General features: G+C 33.0%; 2 protein-coding genes across 4 annotated transcripts; one reads left to right on the top strand and one right to left on the bottom strand.

The window, feature by feature from the left end:
* Window positions 1-1,255: 1,255 nt before the first annotated feature.
* Window positions 1,256-18,446, top strand: LOC136038512 (uncharacterized). Of its 3 annotated transcripts, none has more exons than XM_065721611.1 (2): window positions 1,256-1,448; window positions 17,092-18,446. In XM_065721611.1, exons 1-2 carry the CDS (start codon window positions 1,334-1,336, stop codon window positions 17,532-17,534), a joined length of 558 nt encoding a protein of 185 aa, XP_065577683.1. In that variant the 5' UTR covers window positions 1,256-1,333; the 3' UTR covers window positions 17,535-18,446. The 3 variants fall into 3 exon arrangements, with proteins under 3 accessions (XP_065577683.1, XP_065577682.1, XP_065577684.1); XM_065721610.1 differs by having other exon boundaries at window positions 1,256-1,331; XM_065721612.1 differs by having other exon boundaries at window positions 1,262-1,391.
* On the bottom strand, window positions 13,351-14,264 carry LOC136038464 (protein angel homolog 2-like). The gene is made up of 2 exons (XM_065721530.1): window positions 14,132-14,264; window positions 13,351-14,075 (listed from the first exon to the last, which is right to left on the bottom strand). Exons 1-2 carry the CDS (start codon window positions 14,262-14,264, stop codon window positions 13,351-13,353), a joined length of 858 nt encoding a protein of 285 aa, XP_065577602.1.
* Window positions 18,447-18,693: the final 247 nt, after the last annotated feature.

Consider the following 18,693-nt stretch of genomic DNA (forward strand, 5'->3'; position numbering starts at 1 on the left):
AATACACGGTTGAAAGATTTGCCACAGAGCGAACAAAGAATTTGTGGTTTGAACATCTCAAAATAATTATTGTGTTTTTAACTCCAACAAGCTCCATATACCTTTGAAATAGATACAGAATTTTTATGGTAAAATCGTTTACAGGCTTGATTGCTCTTTGTGAAAGTAAATTGGACTGCCGAAGGAACATTAACAAGTGACCTGTTCAGAGAGACACGAAACATCAAGAATGTGTATTCTTATTTAGATTTTTATTTAAATAGATTTTTTTGTCTTATATAGATTTTTTTTTATTTAAATAGCGGTAACCTTGTCAGTAAGGCAGTGATTTTCCAGCACTGGCGTAATTTCGTCAAAATCCTGGGGGGGGGGGGCAAAGTAGGGCCTGATTTTTTTAAATCATGTAAAAATGAATGAGACATATGTTACCATAAAGACAAAGACATATTAATAAAAACTAACCTGTTTCTTTGAACACTTGAATTATGCAGGCTTATTTTAGTTTTGAAAAGACTTTTTCTTGTAGAAACTACATTTGATCTGGGAGGGTTAAACTAAGGTCTAGGGGTTACACTTAGGTATAAAGGGGGCACCGACTTTAAAGTGGCAATAGAGTAAAAATACCACTCGATGCCTTTTTTTATGTTCTTCACAAATATTATACTCACTTCTACTGCAAAATTTTGAGCTTGGACTTTTTGACCTCTTAAAACTGAGGCAAAAGTTAAAATATGAGTTATCGGTCGTTTTTGATAAAATAATACTACGTTTTCTTAGCGCCGTTTTCTTGGTTGTTTTCAACAAAAATAATACTACATTTTTTCAGGGCCAACATTGCTTATAATAAAGTTAGTTTATGTTAGGTTAGGTCAAAAAGTGCTTCAATTTGAATTTGCGGTATAAACGATTATTGTATTCGTAAAGAACATAAAAAAAGGCATCGAGAGGTATGTTCACTTTATTGGTAAGCCAATAATATGAACTGCGAAAAACACCAAATTGAAGTTGGGAAATCTGAAAAGTCAAATCTTCAAAATAAATTGTTTTTACCAATCCTAAACGCATAGTAAATGCTAAATTCAAATTAGGTAATGGACTGTTCCGGCCAACAAATGCATTAGAGTGAGTTCAATAGAGCTACTGATTAAAATATTAGTAATTCAATATTCTAATTATATATCACATATTACTTTGTAACTCTATGGTAGGCAAAACAGATTCGGCAACACAGATTGAACTAACAACGCTATTGCCCGAAGAAACGAAATAATTTGGTGTTCTTGAATTCATGCTCTTGAGCTTGGCAAAAGTACTTTGAAATTTGAGAAAATGTATGTGTATGACACGAAGACTGGAAAAGAATTTGTGCTCCCAGATATGCGCGGTATGCGGTAAGAAACCGCGCAATACTCCCACCTATACTTCTGAGCACTTCAAGTCAACTAAAGGTGAAGTTCCCTCCATGACAATTCCCCAAAAGTCTGCAAATAAGGATGTACATTTTTTTTTTGAGCTAGGCTACAAAAAGCAAATGTATAGTTCCTCTTTAGATCCTATTTAATGATTTCTCTCCATGACAAAGTCTGGAATTAGGGCTATACAGGCCTACTTTGTAACAGCGTATGTAGACTAGCCTAATTGTAGTCAACACATTTAAACTCCACTATATGTATACACTAGATTAATCTAGGCAGAAATTTCTTTACATTATCTGTCCCTACAGGAGTCCATGTAGTCAATTACTGAAACAATAAAACAGGAATCATGCATAAGAAACAGAAATTAGACCCAGCAACTGCCAACACAGAGTTGGCTAGCAGGCCTAATGAGAATGTTAAGTGTCCAAACTTCCAATAAAGTCTGTTTATAAAAATAAATAGAAGATCAAATTATAATAAAAAGTAACAAAGAAATGTGTCTTAAAAGTCCATTAGATCAGATAAAAATAGCAAAACTTCTTGAAGAAAGCAACACCCAATAATCTGACAATTCAGCAAAAAGTGTACCCAACATCAATAAATATAGAACAAACAGGACATTGTCAGTGCTTAAAAAATGACAAGAATTTGTCCTTTGAATGACATTGCTTTTTTCCTGTTTTTCTCTTTGTTAAAGCATTGGTAATGTTCAGTTCATATTGCTTTTAAATACAGCATTAAGTAGGCTACTAGAGGGCAATTTTTACAATATAATTTAAGTATCCTCAATTGTACAACTCACCTTAATATAGGCCTATATTAAACAGTAAACTACATTATATTAGGCCTACTTATTATAACTATGTGTGCACAAGGTATATAGGTTTTGATAACACTGAAAAAGCCTACAATTTGGTTTAGAATATGTTCCCTTTTTCTCCATTAGTGTTGGTCTTCAGAGCCACCCCAGTTGAAAAACTTTTTCTGTTTTTGGCTCTCCTAAGAAGTTGCAAAAATGAGGTATGTCAAACACTTTTAAATTATCATAGCTTAGCTTCCATATATCATCATTCCAAATTACAAGGCACATTGTGTTGCACAGCATATTTAAGTAGGCTAGTAGACTTGAATCCATTTCTATTTAGTCCTGTGAGGCCAAGTGACTATATTTTAGAAAGTTTTTTTTCTAAGTTCCCAAAAATGAAAAGTAGCTTTTAATATATAGAAAAATCAGGGTTTTGCAGGAGAATGCTCTTCTTTCTGGGCAAACTCTTGGAATTTTAAGTTGTCAGTATTATTAATGAGGGTAAACCATTACTGATAGGTTGCATTTATAGAAGCCCTAGATGCCCTTGCATCTTACCAAGCTCTAATCCAGTTCACTGAACAAGCATCCAATCATGATAATCAGGACTTCATTCTTCTTGGAGATCTGAATCTACTGGATATCAAATAGGTTAAGGGCCTGGGTTATCTAACAATAACTAAAAACCAAGAATTGTTATTGAGCACTGAGTACCTCCCTCTCATTGGTGCCAGTGACCATATCTGCCATAACTTGCTGCTTAGTCAACAAACAAAAAATTGTAATGAACAAACTTACACTAACTACTGCAAAATCAGGGAGATATAACATGTAGTAGAATGGGACCAAGTGATTGCCAAGGGAGACATTGAGCTACTTTAAGAACTATGCTCCAAGCTGAGTGGACATGTACTTCAAGATCATTCCTGAATACACCAAAAACACTGCCATACCTTAACCAGCCTATTAAAATGGTTGAGAACAGTTAGAAGAAGGATTTTTCAAAGTATTGGGAATGCAAATGCACACACCACTGGGATCATTTTGCAAGAGCAAGGAATAAACCAAGGCTACTGACTAGGCACTTCATTGCTGACTATGAAGATAAATTGGTATTGAACATCAAAGACAACCCAAAGAGATTCTGAAGATGCATATCTGTTAAGGATAAGAGTAGAGAAACTATTTCATTCCTGCTCAATCCTGAAGGAAAAAGTTGGAATATTTGGAGGACATTGCATATATTCTGAACAACACATGTGCATCCAACTTCTTGGTGACCCCCCTGATCAGCCACAGTACCCTGCTCCCAGGGTGGTCAAGCTCCCAGTGCAAAAAATTGTGACACTATGGACAAGATCTAAAAAAAGGCTGAATAAATTATACCCTGACAAAGCTAAAGGCCTAGACAGTATACATCCCAGGATCCTTAAAGAACTTGCAGATACAGTAGCCAAGCCACTCTGTTCTCTATTCAAGCTGTCCCTTCAGACTAGTAGCCTACCTGCAGATTAGTGGACAGCCATAATTCCTCCAATATTAAAGAAAGGATCTAGAACCCAGTCTGAGAACTATTGGCCTATTAGCCTGACCTTGACTGTGGCCAAACTTTTCAAAAGGATAGTCTGGGACACAATTATAGTGCATATCACCAAGAATTGTATTCTTTCTGGTGGACAACATGGATTTGAGAAAGGTGATATCTATCAAAACAAATCTAATACTACCTTATGAATCTTTAACTGATCTGCTTGAGCAGGGTTTTCTAGTCAATGTGTTCCTACTGGATCAAGCTAAGGCCTTTGATAAAATGTCTTGCCAATACCTGACAATCAAGGTGTCAGCATATCAGATAGACAATGATGTTGCCTTATGAATCCATAGCCTTCTATCTAATAAAACCCAGATTGTTCATGTATATGATGAAAGAGATGACCTCATCTACTCAATACCATTTCATGTTAAGAGTTACATCCCCTAAGGGACCAAACTAGGCCCAACACGGTTTAACTTTTATTTAAATGATGCTCCTGGGGTGGGCAAGAATGGCTTGGAACTTTATGCAGATGATTCCAAACTATTTGGTCCAGCAGCCTCAACAGAATATTGCTCTTCTCTATAAGAAGATGTAAACAAGCTCTGTTTGTGGGCTATAACCTGGATGCTCAAGTTCAATTCATGCAAAGTCCTGCATCTTGGTCCAAACAACCCGTTCTATAGTTATCACATGGTTGACTCTTACAGGTGCTGGTATGCCCATTCAGAATGACAAGGAAGAGTGTGTTTTTGGGGTAATCATTGAAAATAGGCTTAAATTTCATAGTCACTGTCAGAACCAAACAGCTAAGGCAAACAAGGTTCTTGGTTTGATCAAGTGTTCAGTGACAAGCTTCCAACTGAAAGTTATCCAGAAGCTATATGCAGCCCTTGCTTGTCCCGATCTTGAGTTTGGCATGTTTGTTGCCACTAAGCACTTTAAGTGTGGCATGATGATACTTGGGAAGGTCCAGGATGGAGCAACAAAGCTGGCTTTTGCCAAACAACAAATCTCCTGGAAGCAACAACTAGAAAAGATTTAATTGCCTACCCTAATGTACTTTAGAGAGAGATGAGATGTCATCCTTGCATTTAAGATGATGACCAGTTACACCATTAAGCCCATTTTGAATCACAGTGAATACATGGGAACACAAAGAAACCCCATAAAACTGCATAAATTTAGCAAAAAGCCCGAGGAGTTCAAGTTCTTCAACAATTATGTCATTCCACTGTGGAATTCACCCAGCAAATCTACTGTATCAATCAGTTGAAAGCTTCAAGATTGGTGTTGACTGTAATTAGAGCAGCAAGTCATGGAAGATGTAGTGGGACAAACCAGTATCATCTGGAGGGTCTATTAGATGACACCCACCCCTTTTAGCCCTCAAACTTGCCCAGTCAGCAATACATTTAGTGACACCCAATAATAAAACCAAACTCTCCTGTATATATGTAAATAGTGATGATCCACTCATAAACTATTGCTACGGGAGGGGGGGGAGTTCTTATAAAGTTACGTTAATTGGAACATGGGAGCTTAGTAGTTAAGGGATATAGATTGGGAGGGTTCTATTGACAAATCTCTATAACCATAAAGACATAATCATTATCATGATGTTCAGGTCTTCCGAGTTGGGCAGATTCCCTTGGGGACGATCCAATAGACAATAGGATCTGTACCTGATACCTTGACTCAAAGACAAACACAATAATTGACAATGATTTTATTTTCTTACTTCATATACAACTTCAGGTAAAATGACTTCAATGTGAGTTAGCAGTATAATGCGCATCAAAGACAGAGTACTGAATAATCTCCTGACTTCCAGGTCCACCTTATATATCCAGAATCAACCCGGATTTCTAAATTGAGCACTGGGTAGACTGACCTCAGAAATGTTGCAATACAACTCTTCTTTTAATTATCCAACATATGGCCTAACCACCTCGCAAAAGATTTATTACAACAAGGATTTTTACCTCTAGTTTGTTGACCAAACCAGTAATAGAAATCTGGTTTCTGATTGGCTTTAATCAAAAGTTACATTTTTGAATCCAATTTTGATAGTTTAAAAAGTATCATTTTTGCTTGCTGTAAAACTTATGCCAAAGGTAAAAAGTATATTTTTTGCTAGCTGTAAAACTTGTGCCAAAAGCGCAAATCCTATGAGATGATGAATTTACATTTTAAAATCTTTAGATGTATAAGATATTCTTTTTTTAAAACTTTCGAAAGTGAACAAATGAGGGATTTGGTTCTGAGTTCTGTAAGGGGGAGGGGGGTTGCTGGTCCATGTGTTATATATCCCCTATCCCGCTGTAGATTGACGCCCTCGTCAGTCAGAACATTCTCTTTCCTTAAATTTTAGCTTTCTTAAAATCCTTTATTGTCAAAATATTTTTTTTTAATTCTTTCACCTCTGAAAATGATTTTTTAAAGAAAATGTATATATTCCTACACCTTGTATTGAACCTACACCTTACACTTGAATTTAATTTTACATCACTTGACATGAACAAGGTTTAGATGTGAATACCTGGTTCCAATTGCTTGTTTTTATTTGAATTATAAATAATTTTATCTGTTGTATTTAATTTTCAATTGATCCCAGGTATTTTAACAATAAAGTGTAAAATATACAACATTATATAAAAAAAGTTACCACTGGTACTTTTATTTAATTTAAACTATTCACTATTTGGCACTTTTAGTTGTTCATCACTTATTATTTTGGAATGTTATTTTCACACCAATCACAATTTTCGTATCTTTGCCCTATTTACTGATTGAACTAATATAATGTCATTTATTAATCTATCACCTTTAAGTGTTTTTGTTTCTTAAAAATTTAGCAATTGTACGTCTGTCTTGTTTTTATGCTTTTACAAAATGGGAAGTGCAAGACTTGGAACACCTATTCCCAGCAGTTTAAGTACAAAAGTACCGCCGGTACTACGGCTCTTCCGTCCCGTTCCCGCTCTCTTCTGCATTTTAAGCGTTATTTTTGTTGTCTCTAATTGAATCAACTGAGGTAGTATTTAAGACCTTACTTTGTAGTTGATTCCTAAGTTTATGAAACTAGGATTTAGGATGTTCTGTTATAAATCTTCGTCTGGGTCTGTGACGTTGCTGATATTGGGTTTCCATATTGAATTAGGTTATCATCTGTGGTGTCTTCGTGGGTATGTTGTGCCTGTACCCACTGGCTGGATGTTACGTCTTCTCTAGTCTACATTGTTCAGTCAGAAAGATGAAAAAGACTGTAGTACAATAGATGGCGCTATTTGAGGTGTCACTTGGGTGATAGCTGTCTGGTTGAAGCAGATGTGTTTTTCGGGCATTCTTTGGCGGTTGATAAATCATGATAGGTGTTTTCCAGTTTTTTTTATCATGACGTATCGTCGGTCAATGTCAAGAGTATACCAAATTCTGTAATAAAATATTTCCAGGCAGAATCATATGGTTATTAAACAGAATAGCAATAATAGTACATAATTATTAAAGCGTTGTTATAGAATATTTGTAATTAACATTAATTATTGTGACTTTTGATTGCACTTGTTTCAAGGATGATTAAGTATATGATAATGTGGCAACGTATTAATACTTAGTTACGTTAATGAGAAACACTGTTCAAAAGCAACGGTTAAGCACACGATTAATTTAGAGGTTTTATTTTACTTTTTATTTGTTTCTAATTCTTTATATTCCCAGCGCATGACTTTGTAGAAAAGAAACGTCATTTTATAGCATCATAGCTTTACCACTGTCATGTATTAGGAATACTTTGTCTTAGGAACTCAATATTGAAAAATGAGAGAGACAACCTCTATTCTCTTGCATATATTAAAAAATGGACAAGTAATTTGTACTTGTCAGAGGTCCGTATTTTACATAAAATTTTTGCCAAATATGTCTATTTTTGATGTAATTTCGCCAAAAAGAAATGCAATATATTGCATCGTAGCCTTTTAGCTAATTTACACCAACAATACTTCTTAAGGTAGGGACGGGATATATGAATGTATGGAAAAGACCTCGATTTTCCTGTACTGTTATATCCTCCCATCATAATGGCTTAAATATCATCAGGAGCTGTAGGGTTTAATTGATGCATTTCTTGTGCCTCAATTGCATCGCTTTTTGTCCTTTTTCGTCTCAAGAGCTTTCCATAGTTTATTGTGAGTAGCGCTCTTATTGTTAGAGATATAAGAAATACCATAAATATAGTGATTATGATATTGTACCACGAATTTCGTGAGAATAATCCGTATTGACTTTCCACGTACTTTAATCTTTGGTCTTTGGTCGTGAACAACGGTATTTGTAGGTCTAATGCCTCTTTTATTTTTGCTAACTGCATAGTACCCTTAATTTTTTTTTATCTTGGGCCATATTGATATTTTTCATTCTTTGTTGTTCATGTTCGGTATTGTATAAGACAAGTTTATTCCTTGGAAATTTATTATTTTTGGGCTCATAACATTTGTGCTAGTTGTGATTAAAGGTGTTTTTACAGTTGTTTCTTTTGTCACGAGTCTGCAACCTTGTTTTATAGTAATCGTTCCAACGTCCTGTAACAGTATTTCAGTTCGATAACTGGGGTCAATCTTTTCTGTATTGTTGTAGCAGGATAGAGTTCCTACTGTCTTTTTGTGTACTGTAAATAGCCATAAGTCATTTCGTAAATTAATGAAGATTTCTCTTTTTGTACTTCCTACTAAAGCATCACATGAGTTAGGAATATCTTGTTGCTGCGATTCCTTTAGGAAGAGATCTAGCATGCATGATCCTATTTTTACATTATATATAGGTAGCATTAGTTGGCAGACTAAATTTTTAAATGAGACGCATTCTTTTAAATCCTGGGCATTAGCTAGTGCATATTTTCTTCTGTCTTGATCAATCAGCATATATTCTGCTTCAGGCGTAATGCTCATGAAGGAGATGGTTTTTTTAATATTAATGGGAAAAGTAGATATTTTGTATAGATCATATATTGACTGTTGATTAATCAGTGGGATTGTAATTACTGCAAACAGTTGTTCATTAATTTCGGTAATATGTACTTTTAGCTTAGTATAATATAAGAATAGATTAGCAACTTCTGGTTCTACTGGTAAATGGAGGCCAAATGTTAAGTGTGTTTTTATTTCATTTAGGATGGTCTTTAGGTCTGAGGGGTCTACTAAGTCGTAGGAAAGGGATCCTCCTGTTAATTCAAATAACGCAAACTCAAATTTACTGACATCTGTGGCTAAATTCAATAATAAAGTTATAATAATGTCAAGTGAAACTGTTGTTAAACTGGAATCAGAAATTACTCTGTCGACTTCATTTTTTAAATAATTCATTGTGTTGACTGTTCTTGAGATTTTTTTGATATGGTCTCGATTTTATCTTTTTGATATTTGGCTATACTCGCTTGTATTTTTTGTACATGTAGTGTCGTATTCATGGCAGTATTTAATCTTTTAACATTATCTCTTAATATTTAACTGCTGCAGACGAAATGAATGCTTGCCTGAAAAATTCTAATTTATAGGCACACGTAAAAATATTAAAATTAACTACAAATATGCGTGTCCGATTGCAAAACGATGACTCTGGTCAAACAGTAGACTCAATTTCAGGACGTATACAACTACCTGCTGATTTCTGTAATTTAGTGACGTCCAAAAATGAATTGATTGAAAAAGTATTTCCGAATATTCTAAAAAATTATAAAAATAATAAATGGCTAAGTGAAAGAGCGATTCTCGCACCCAAAAATATAGACGTCCACGAAATCAACAATATTGTTTTGAACAAGATTCGAGACCAGGCAGTCCTTTACAAGTCAGTCGACACAGTTTTGGAACCAAATGAAGCGGTTAATTATCCATCTGAATTTTTAAATTCCATAGATCCTTCAGGGTTTCCACCACACATGCTACAACAAAAAATAGGCGTACCAATAATACTTTTAAGAAATATCAACCCACCAAAGCTTTGCAATGGCACGCGACCTGCCGTAAAAAAAAAACAATGGAAAACCTAATAGAGGCCACAATCTTGACAGGGGCTTATGGGGGTGAGGCTGTTCTTATTCCTCGCATTCCCATGATTCCAACGGATCTGCTTTTTCAATTTAAAAGATTGCAATTCCCAATTCGATTAGTATTTGCAATCACCATTAACAAAGCTCAAGGTCAATCATTAGAAAAATGTGGTATAGATCTTAATCCTGGTTGTTTTTCCCATGGACAATTGTACGTTGCATGTTCGAGGGTCGGTAAACCTGACAATGTATTTATATGCAGCGACAATTGGACAGCGAAGAATGTTGTTTATTCGCAAGTTTTACGCAGTTAATTTGTATTGTATCTATCTATATAAAAACGAGGTATGTGGATGCATGTTTGTTTGTTTGTAAAAAGAGCGTTTGTATATGACGTCATTATTAGTACATACGGCTTTGCATATGCAAAGACAATGGGAAAGCCAAGAATGTTGTTTATTCGCAATTTTTGCGTAGTTTGAAACACATATATAAATCTATCTATATTCACAGGTGGGACACAGGGACACAACTACAATGGCGCATAACTAATATGGCGCGTAACGACTTACGCGCGCGGGGAGGCTTGGGGGGGCGCGAAGCGCCCCACCAACTAGGTGATGGGGTGGCGCGAAGCGCCACCCCAACAGCTAGATATATATATATATATATATATATATATATATATATATATATATATATATATATATATATATATATATATATATATATACTAGCTGTCTTGAATGGTTTAGGGTCTAGTTTCATACATATTTTCCATGCGTTGTTACTGGTTAGAAGTGAATTTTCATGCTTGAAAATCACTCCATGTTTTATGATATCTTGTGTGTTGGAATGGATACACAGGGTCATCAATATTGTTATCAACTTCATTATTTCTAGAAAAGTTATTTCAGTGATTAGTATAAATAAGATTTTTTTTGGGGGGGGCTAAACTGTTGGAGCTGTACCACCTTAATATATTTTTTTTCGTTTCTCCACCACTTCCACCAAGATTAGGTGTTAATAGCATTAGTATATAACACAAACTGGTATAAAGTAAATTAATTTTCTATTCTCCAAAGAATTATGTTACTTTTTCTCGCTATAAATTAAAGTATAAGTTTTTCTGCATATTTTTCTTTTTAATATTAAAGATAGGTCCTTTTTCATTAATTTTTTTAAATTCTGATTTTAGAGAATCACTGGTTTTAAAATTTATTTCTAATATATGGTCGCTGTTTTTGATATTAATATACATAAGATAATCTACAAGACATTTTGGTATTTTAAAACTTTCTAATGTATGGTTAATGTTTAATTTTTGCATAATCGTCCGTATTTTGTCCCTACATAGTCCTTTTAAATTTGATTGATTAGTTGTAGTGCGAATTATTTTATATTTTATAAATTACTAGCTGTTGGGGTGGCGCTTCGCGCCACCCCAACACCTAGTTGGTGGGGGCGCTTCGCGCCCCCCCCCCAAGCCCCCCCGCGCGCGTAAGTCGTTACGCGCCATAATAGTTACGCGTTTTTTTAGTTTTTTTTTTTTTTTTTATTTTTTTTTAGTTTTTTACCTTTTTCTAGTTTTTTTAGTCTTTTTAGTTTTTTAGCTTTTTTACTTTTTTTATTAGTTTTTAGTTTTTTTTGTAGTTTTTGCCTTTTTTTTAAGTTTTGTTTTTCTCCTTTATTTTTTTCCTTTTTTTTCTTTTTTAGTTTATTTAGATTTTTAGATTTTTTAGTTTTTTTATTAGTTTTTAGTTTTTTTTCTTTTTAGTTTTTTTGTAGTTTTTACCTTCTTTTTAGTTTTGTTAGTTTTTTTTTTTACTTATGTCCTGGTCGTCATTTATTCTCCCTGTGTCCCGGTGCTTTGTTGATTGCTAATCGAACATTCCTTTTGTCCTGGTCGCTTTCTCTTTGAGTGTCGTCATTTATTTTTTTTTTTTTTTAGTTCTTTTAGTTTTTACCTTTTTTAGTTTTTTTTTAGTTTTTTAAATGAAAATTTTTTTTAGTTTTTTCCTTTTTTTCTTTTTAGTTTTTTATTGGTTTTTACCTTTATTTTAGCTTATTTTTCAGTTTTTCCTTTTTTTTAGTTTTTTTATTTTTTATTTTTTTTAGTTTTCTACCTTTTTTTAGTTTTTTAGTTTTTTTAGTTTTTTAGCTTTTTTACTTTTTTTATTAGTTTTTAGTTTTTTTTGTAGTTTTTGCCTTTTTTTAGTTTTTTCAGCTTTTTTTTAGTTTTTTTTATTTTTTTTTACCTTTATTTTAGCTTATTTTTCAGTTTTTTCCTTTTTTTTTAGTTTTTTTTAGTTTTTAGTTTTTTAGTTTTTACCTTTTTTTAGTTTTTTAAGTTTTTTTAGTTTTTTAGCTTTTTTATTTTTTTTATGAGTTTTTAGTTTTTTTTTGTAGTTTTTGCCTTTTTTTAGTTTTTTTAGTTTTTTAGCTTTTTTATTAGTTTTTAGTTTTTTTGTAGTTTTTGCCTTTTTTTAGTTTTTTTAGTTTTTTAGCTTTTTTATTTTTTTTATTAGTTTTTAGTTTTTTTTTGTAGTTTTTGCCTTTTTTTAGTTTTTTCAGTTTTGACGTCACCTGATCCAGTTTTTTCAGGTGACGTCACCTGATCCATCCACAGATCCACCACAGACAACTTATTTTTATATATATAGATAACCATATGAAGGATTGACACATTCTACCATAGTTTCAGATACAATGACGTCTGTTCCCGGAAAAACCTCTGACCATAAGTTTTATTTACTTCAGTATAAATGTACAGTTATTTTCTTTAGTGCATCGTAATCTTCTTTATGTAAAATGGGACATCCTTCTAAAATTTTATTTTCTAAATTATTACTGATATATTTGTCATAAGCTGAAAGAATTAAATTTGATTTAATTGACAATTTGAAGTCTTTTTCTGCTAGTATTAATATGAGATGTAGAGGCCAGATAATTGTGAAACCATCCACATCACACATAATATCTAGACTTTTGCTAATTAGTTTTGCTATTAGGGGGTAATTCCTCTTGGTGACTTTATCAAGTATTGCTTTAAAAGTTATCGATGAAAATTTTCTTATATACTCAAAACCCTCCCTGATTACTTCTTGTGAAAATTGACAATCTAATATGATATTCATTACATCCCTAATTAAATAGCTTTTAATAATGATTGGCATTCTCAAAAATGTATAATCTAGATTTATCACTGCTTTTATGATCAAGCTGTTCCAAGTTGCTTCGTTGAATTCATAATTAAATCTGTATAAATTAGGTAAACTATAGTAGTCCTCATGAGAACCAGGTTTTATGCGGTCTAGGAGGTTATAGTCTGTTTCATCGTTTTTTAGATTTGAGTTACTGACCGTTCTCCTTATATGCATTTTGTTAGTTTTTTTATTTAAGCAGTATATAATCTGTAATTACCTGATATTGTGGGATTAACTTGAGGATTATCTGGAAATAGTATTATATGAATTCTTTTAGGTTAAACGAATTTAAGTTATCTTATTTCTATAGAGTTTCTAAAAGTTTTTAACAAAGTCTTTTATTATTTTTTTTCGCAATTCCAACAAAATTTTGCTTCAAGGTGATAGTGGTCTGATCCATTTTGACTATTAGGCAATGGACCTATTTCTAAGCAGTCCATATTTGTTAGGAGACGAAGCGTTTCTAATAGTATTAGTTCTTGTGTTTTTTGTTTATTTAATTTTTCGTCAATATTACTATAGAGAATATAGTCAATTAAGTTGTGATTAGTCGAATTTAAACGAGCTTTTGGAAATTTATCTGAATTATAAACACTTTTGAAGGCAAATTTATGTGTTAATGTACCGGATGAAAAGATTGCTTCTTCAATGCAATTTCTTTGTTCTAGTTCTTGTAAGTGTTGACAAGAATCAGAAATATATAACTCCTTTGGAAGAAAGGTCTTCCCTATTTTCTTTGAACTATACTTTGTTAGTTTTATTATATCTAGATGTTCATACTTAAGCTTTCCTTGGCTTAAAAAGGAGTATAATTTGCTTGAAGGGGTTAAATTTAAATCGCCACAAAGAATAACTGGAAAGTAGTTAGTATTTTTGCAAGCAACGCGATTAATTTCTGCAAGAAGTATTTGGAGCTGGGCTAAACGTATATCTTCTCTTTTACGATTGTATAACAAATGCGTGTTTACAATACATATCTGTTTATCAGGGTTCTTAAATGGGGTGAGAATAGAAATAAGTGCAATGTTATCTCGATTAAGGATATTTATTCCTTTTTTTCGCATTTCTAAGGAATGATCTTCTTTTAGGCTAAATTTACATTTCTTAAAAAAAAAGTGGCACGTCCATCAATCTTTCCTTGGGTTTTTTGTTTAAATATGCCATCATACCCCTGAGATTGAAAATAAGATAAGTAGGTATTATAATAATAGTCAGTTTCCACTTCCTGTAAGCATACAATATCAGCGTTTGACATTTTGAATTGGTTAAAAAGTCTTTGCTTCCTATCTGGCCATTTCAAATTTTCGTTATTACAGTTATAGTACAAATAAGGCATTGTTTCGAGATACCTTTGAGCTAGAACATTATATGACATAATCTTAAAATCTAAAGATTGATTTTCTTGGTTTTCTTTTGGCCTTTGACAATTTCTTGCGTTTTCCCACTTTCTGATTTCCGTCAAATTCATTTTCTTAAAATTTTTTCCTTTTTTTGAATTTTGAAGTATTAGTACCGATTTGTTTTCTAGCTATTTTGGATTTCTTAGTGTTCTCTATAAGGGCATGTTGTTAATTGGTGTTATTATTAAGCAGGATATAAGTTTAAGGTTACCTGTTTGGCTTGGTATTCGGTTGAGGATGATCTGGAAATATTATGGTGTTAATTTCTTTAAGCAGGAAGGATTTGTTATTTTATTTCTATATGCAATTCTATTCTTATTCAAGTACGGCAAGAGAAGAAAACATTGTTTTATGCGGCGCATTATACCCTTAAGAGAGTTTTTATGCATTGCATTATTTATTTCATACAATAAATTAAGTACTTTTTTGTGATTCTCAGAATTTTTTTTTTATTTTTCGGCGCACAATACGGCACAATATGGCGTACGGAACAGCACACTGAGTATTTTTTCCACTCAGCGCATCGTAACCATTCAATGGAAATATTCGTCACATATATAACGATGTCTTGAATTAGTTAACATTTTTAAGTGTTAACTAGATTATGTTTTAATTTAGATAAATAATTAGGTAAACGTAATAGTTTCAATTTAACGAATATAAAAATGATTGCATATCTTTATTTTTTCTTGAATATAAACAAAATTGGTTGTTCAGTTAATTTGTAATTTTTTTTAGTCTTGAATAATTTTCTATTATTATGTTGAAAAGGAAAAAAATTAAAATTATAGCGTTTTAGTTTTTATTGAGTTGTTTGACATAATTAGCTAGCTTGCGATAATTACATCGATGAACAGAAATTATTTGACAAAATAATTGGGCTTCAAATAAATATATATCTACCACTGAGATTTAGCACTGTGATTGGTTATTTCTTTAAATGCCTTCGGGGATCCTGCATTGTAATTGGTTAATTCAAAAGATGGTTGGTAACTTTTCATGACTTTGAAATCCGCTAGGCGGTCTTTTGGCTATAATTTAAAACTCTTTTAAAATCGCTACAGGCTTTTCACAAGTGTTATTATTTCTTTACACTCTTGTTATGCGATAGGCACTTGTTGGGTGTTTTAATTGAAGTACATTTCTGGGTCGTAAAAATCATTCTTCCATTAGCAGACGTTCCTTAAGGGTTATTTATTATACAATGCATTCATTGTACGTTTTATGTGTTACAAGTCTCTTAGATAAAATGCCTATTCGTGATTTTCACTTTCGAACGTCACGGCTAGCAATTTTTCCCCTCAGAGTTTCGTTGTTTTGCCAGGTACGAATTTTTGTCTTATTGTTCATACGCACGGATTTAAGCGTTCATATTTTAAGTTTTCAGGATGTATATTTATTACAGAATTGGCATTTTTTTTTATGGCACAATGAAGCTAAAATTTGGTAAGATTAAAATTTTTGCGCTTTTATCTTTCCCGTGTTACTCCCCTTTATTTTTGTTTTAAATCCGCGTCTGATTTGGTGATAAACTGTGGATTGAACTTCAAATTGATTTCGTAAATATATATACTATTTAAAAAAATTAGAATTAGTATTCATATACATAAAAAGGAGTTCAATTTAAGAGATACTCTAAGTTTTTTAAGGTTGGCTTTTATAATAAATAGGTTGGTCAGTCTTATTTATAGACGTATTTGGTTTGCGAGATGCTTATTTTTATACTTGTAAACAAAATTTAAATTGTATTAAGACACACATAGGTTAATTACTATGCCATTAGTGACGTCAAGAATTATTAAGCTTATAGCAATGATGTATATATATATATATATATATATATATATATATATATATATATATATATGTATATGTTATAATTATTCCCCGTATATAGTTACCTGTTAGTTGTATTTTTTATTTTCTTGTTCCAAATTCTTCCAGATTCTTTTAGTTGTTTTTTTGTCGAATTTAATTTCGGTTAATATTTCGTAGTAATTTTCTTCGTTTTTTGGCCCATGCATAGAACAAAATTGGATACTTTCTGCGAATTCGGCTCCGAATTTCACATTTTTAAAAACAGATATTAGGGATGGGTGAAGTTTTTTCGCCGTCCTTCTTAGCCTAGCGACTTTTCTTATGTTTACTAAAGTCAAGTGAGGCTTCCAGCATTCCTGATTTGCGAGTTGTATCCCGCTTTTACTGACTTCTTCAGTAATTTTTTCTAACACAGGACTGAAGTGGGCTTTAAATTCTGTCTCATTATTTAACTGGGCATATCAAATTTGTTCAGAAAATTCTCCGATACCCTGGAAGTCAAGTAGTATTTGATTTTCACTAAGTTCTTGTTGAAAAGCAGATATTGCCCTTGTGAAAACATTTTTCTGTAATTCAACTTCACAATTATTTTTTAGGTGGATAACCTTTAATGTAACATGGAAAGTGCAGTGTTGAATTAAAGCCTGTGATAGACTAGGATTGATTTCAATTAAGTAGTTCTGTATCTCTGAGGCCTTTCTCTTTATTTGTGCGCTTTTTACTTGAATTGCGAAAAAATAATTTGGTTGATGGTTTCTCATTTTCCTTGACTTTCCTTGACAGATATCACCCAATTTCAAAAAAAAAAGTTACATTAACTTAATTGTTTTTAGGTTGATACTTTAATTCCATTTTTTTTTTCAGGAGTCGCAGAAACTACGAATATAATGTATCATAGGACAACTGGTAAAGAAATAACACCACTTTCTTTTAAGCCGAATAATGCCCCCACTTATGCATCTGTGTTTTTCGAGAATAATCAGAAACAGCCACCCGTTGTTGTAATTCCGAAGAAGCCCAAGGAAACTAATGACCAACATATTAAGCTCCTAATTTTAGATCACTTCCAAAGAAGTGTGGCCGTGGGTTCAGATGTCATAAAATGTTATCTTTCGTCCGTCCTGAAAAAAGATACCGTAAAATCCAAGGAAAAGTGGATGTCATTCGGCGTCAAAATATGTGAAAAAGAGGAGGACATAACTCCTTTGAGTTTGATTAAAATTGAGGAGGGGGGATCAGTGCAAGAAATTGACAAGACCAGCTTGAAGAGCGAAGACGACATAACAGACGATCGATGGCTAGTATGATGATTTTCGGCTTGTACCGAATAAGTATATCACCAACGTTGGGAAATTACAGGGATACTCTTAGTTTAAGATCGAAATCTTTGGGATCCTCTATCACACACAAATGGAAAGTTCCCAACCCAAACGTTGCTCTAGGATGGGAAAGAGACAGTTCATTTTTGTCACTAGCAGCTGCGTGCGACATGTTCTGGAACAAACACCCTGAATCCTCATTTGCACTCTCCAGATTTGGTACCATCATTACCAGATCAAAGGATTCCTCCATAATTTCCTCAATAATTCATATGACAGAGGTGGCCAATATGAACTTAGATGACTTGATGGACTGGATTTTTGACAAAACAATGGGGGATGAGTTCAGGAAAATCTTTAAACCTGACGAAGAATTGGATTATAGATTCTCTTATGTCCATTACATTTCCGCTCTGAGATTAGCTCTCAAATCTCCGTATTCTGCAACCGAGTCACCTATGCTGCATATCTGGATCCACATGACTTGTGCTTTGTTGGGCTCTACAAGATCCATCTGTGCAAGAATTCCCGAAGAAGTGGGCTTACCAAAGATACGAATTTTCGCAACTTTGGTTGCATTCTCGAGAAGAGAGACTGTTCTCAAACCGAAAAACAAAGGAAAGAACACAGCTGACTCAGCATCCGGTATTGAAGAGACTTCTGGAGAGTACTGGTATATGAAATTCATCTCAAACGGCAGCAAGCTAACTACAGAGCAAACAGATTTCTACAATGAAAGAGCTGAGGCCATGAAAACCGGAGTTAGAGAAAGGACAATTGGAGAGTGGATTACTAAAAACAAATTCTGACTCGAATGTGAGACAAAGGTTTAAAAGGAAGTGCAGTTTATTTGTAGCAATGTTTGTAAGTCCTGTATGAAAAAAAGTTACATTAACTTAATGGTTTTTAGGTTGATACTTTAATCCAATTTTTTTTTTGAACTTCCAATGCATAATTTGTCGAAAAGTAATACATTTTGTATCATAGCCTTTCAATCATTATGCCTTGGAATATTTTCAATTTGGAAATAGAGTAGTAAAATTACAGGAGACGACCTCTTAGACCTCTTGCACATAAGAAAAGAAAAAAACGAGTTTTTTCGTGCTTGTTGGAATCCAGTAATAATTGTGTATATTATTATTTTCGT

Source organism: Artemia franciscana, chromosome 18 (assembly GCF_032884065.1).
Source record: "Artemia franciscana chromosome 18, ASM3288406v1, whole genome shotgun sequence".
Lineage (NCBI taxonomy): Eukaryota > Metazoa > Arthropoda > Branchiopoda > Anostraca > Artemiidae > Artemia > Artemia franciscana.

What these genes read in the sequence shown, in the direction of transcription:
- LOC136038464 (XM_065721530.1), bottom strand. Translation starts at nt 14,264, where the DNA reads ATGTCAAACGCTGATATTGTATGCTTACAGGAAGTGGAAACTGACTAT. An exon ending in CCAAGGAAAGATTGATGGAC is followed by an intron (nt 14,076 to 14,131) that starts GTGCCACTTTTT and finishes ATCATTCCTTAG; the next exon opens with AAATGCGAAAAAAAGGAATA.
- LOC136038512 (XM_065721610.1), top strand. Translation starts at nt 17,522, where the DNA reads ATGGCTAGTATGATGATTTTCGGCTTGTACCGAATAAGTATATCACCA.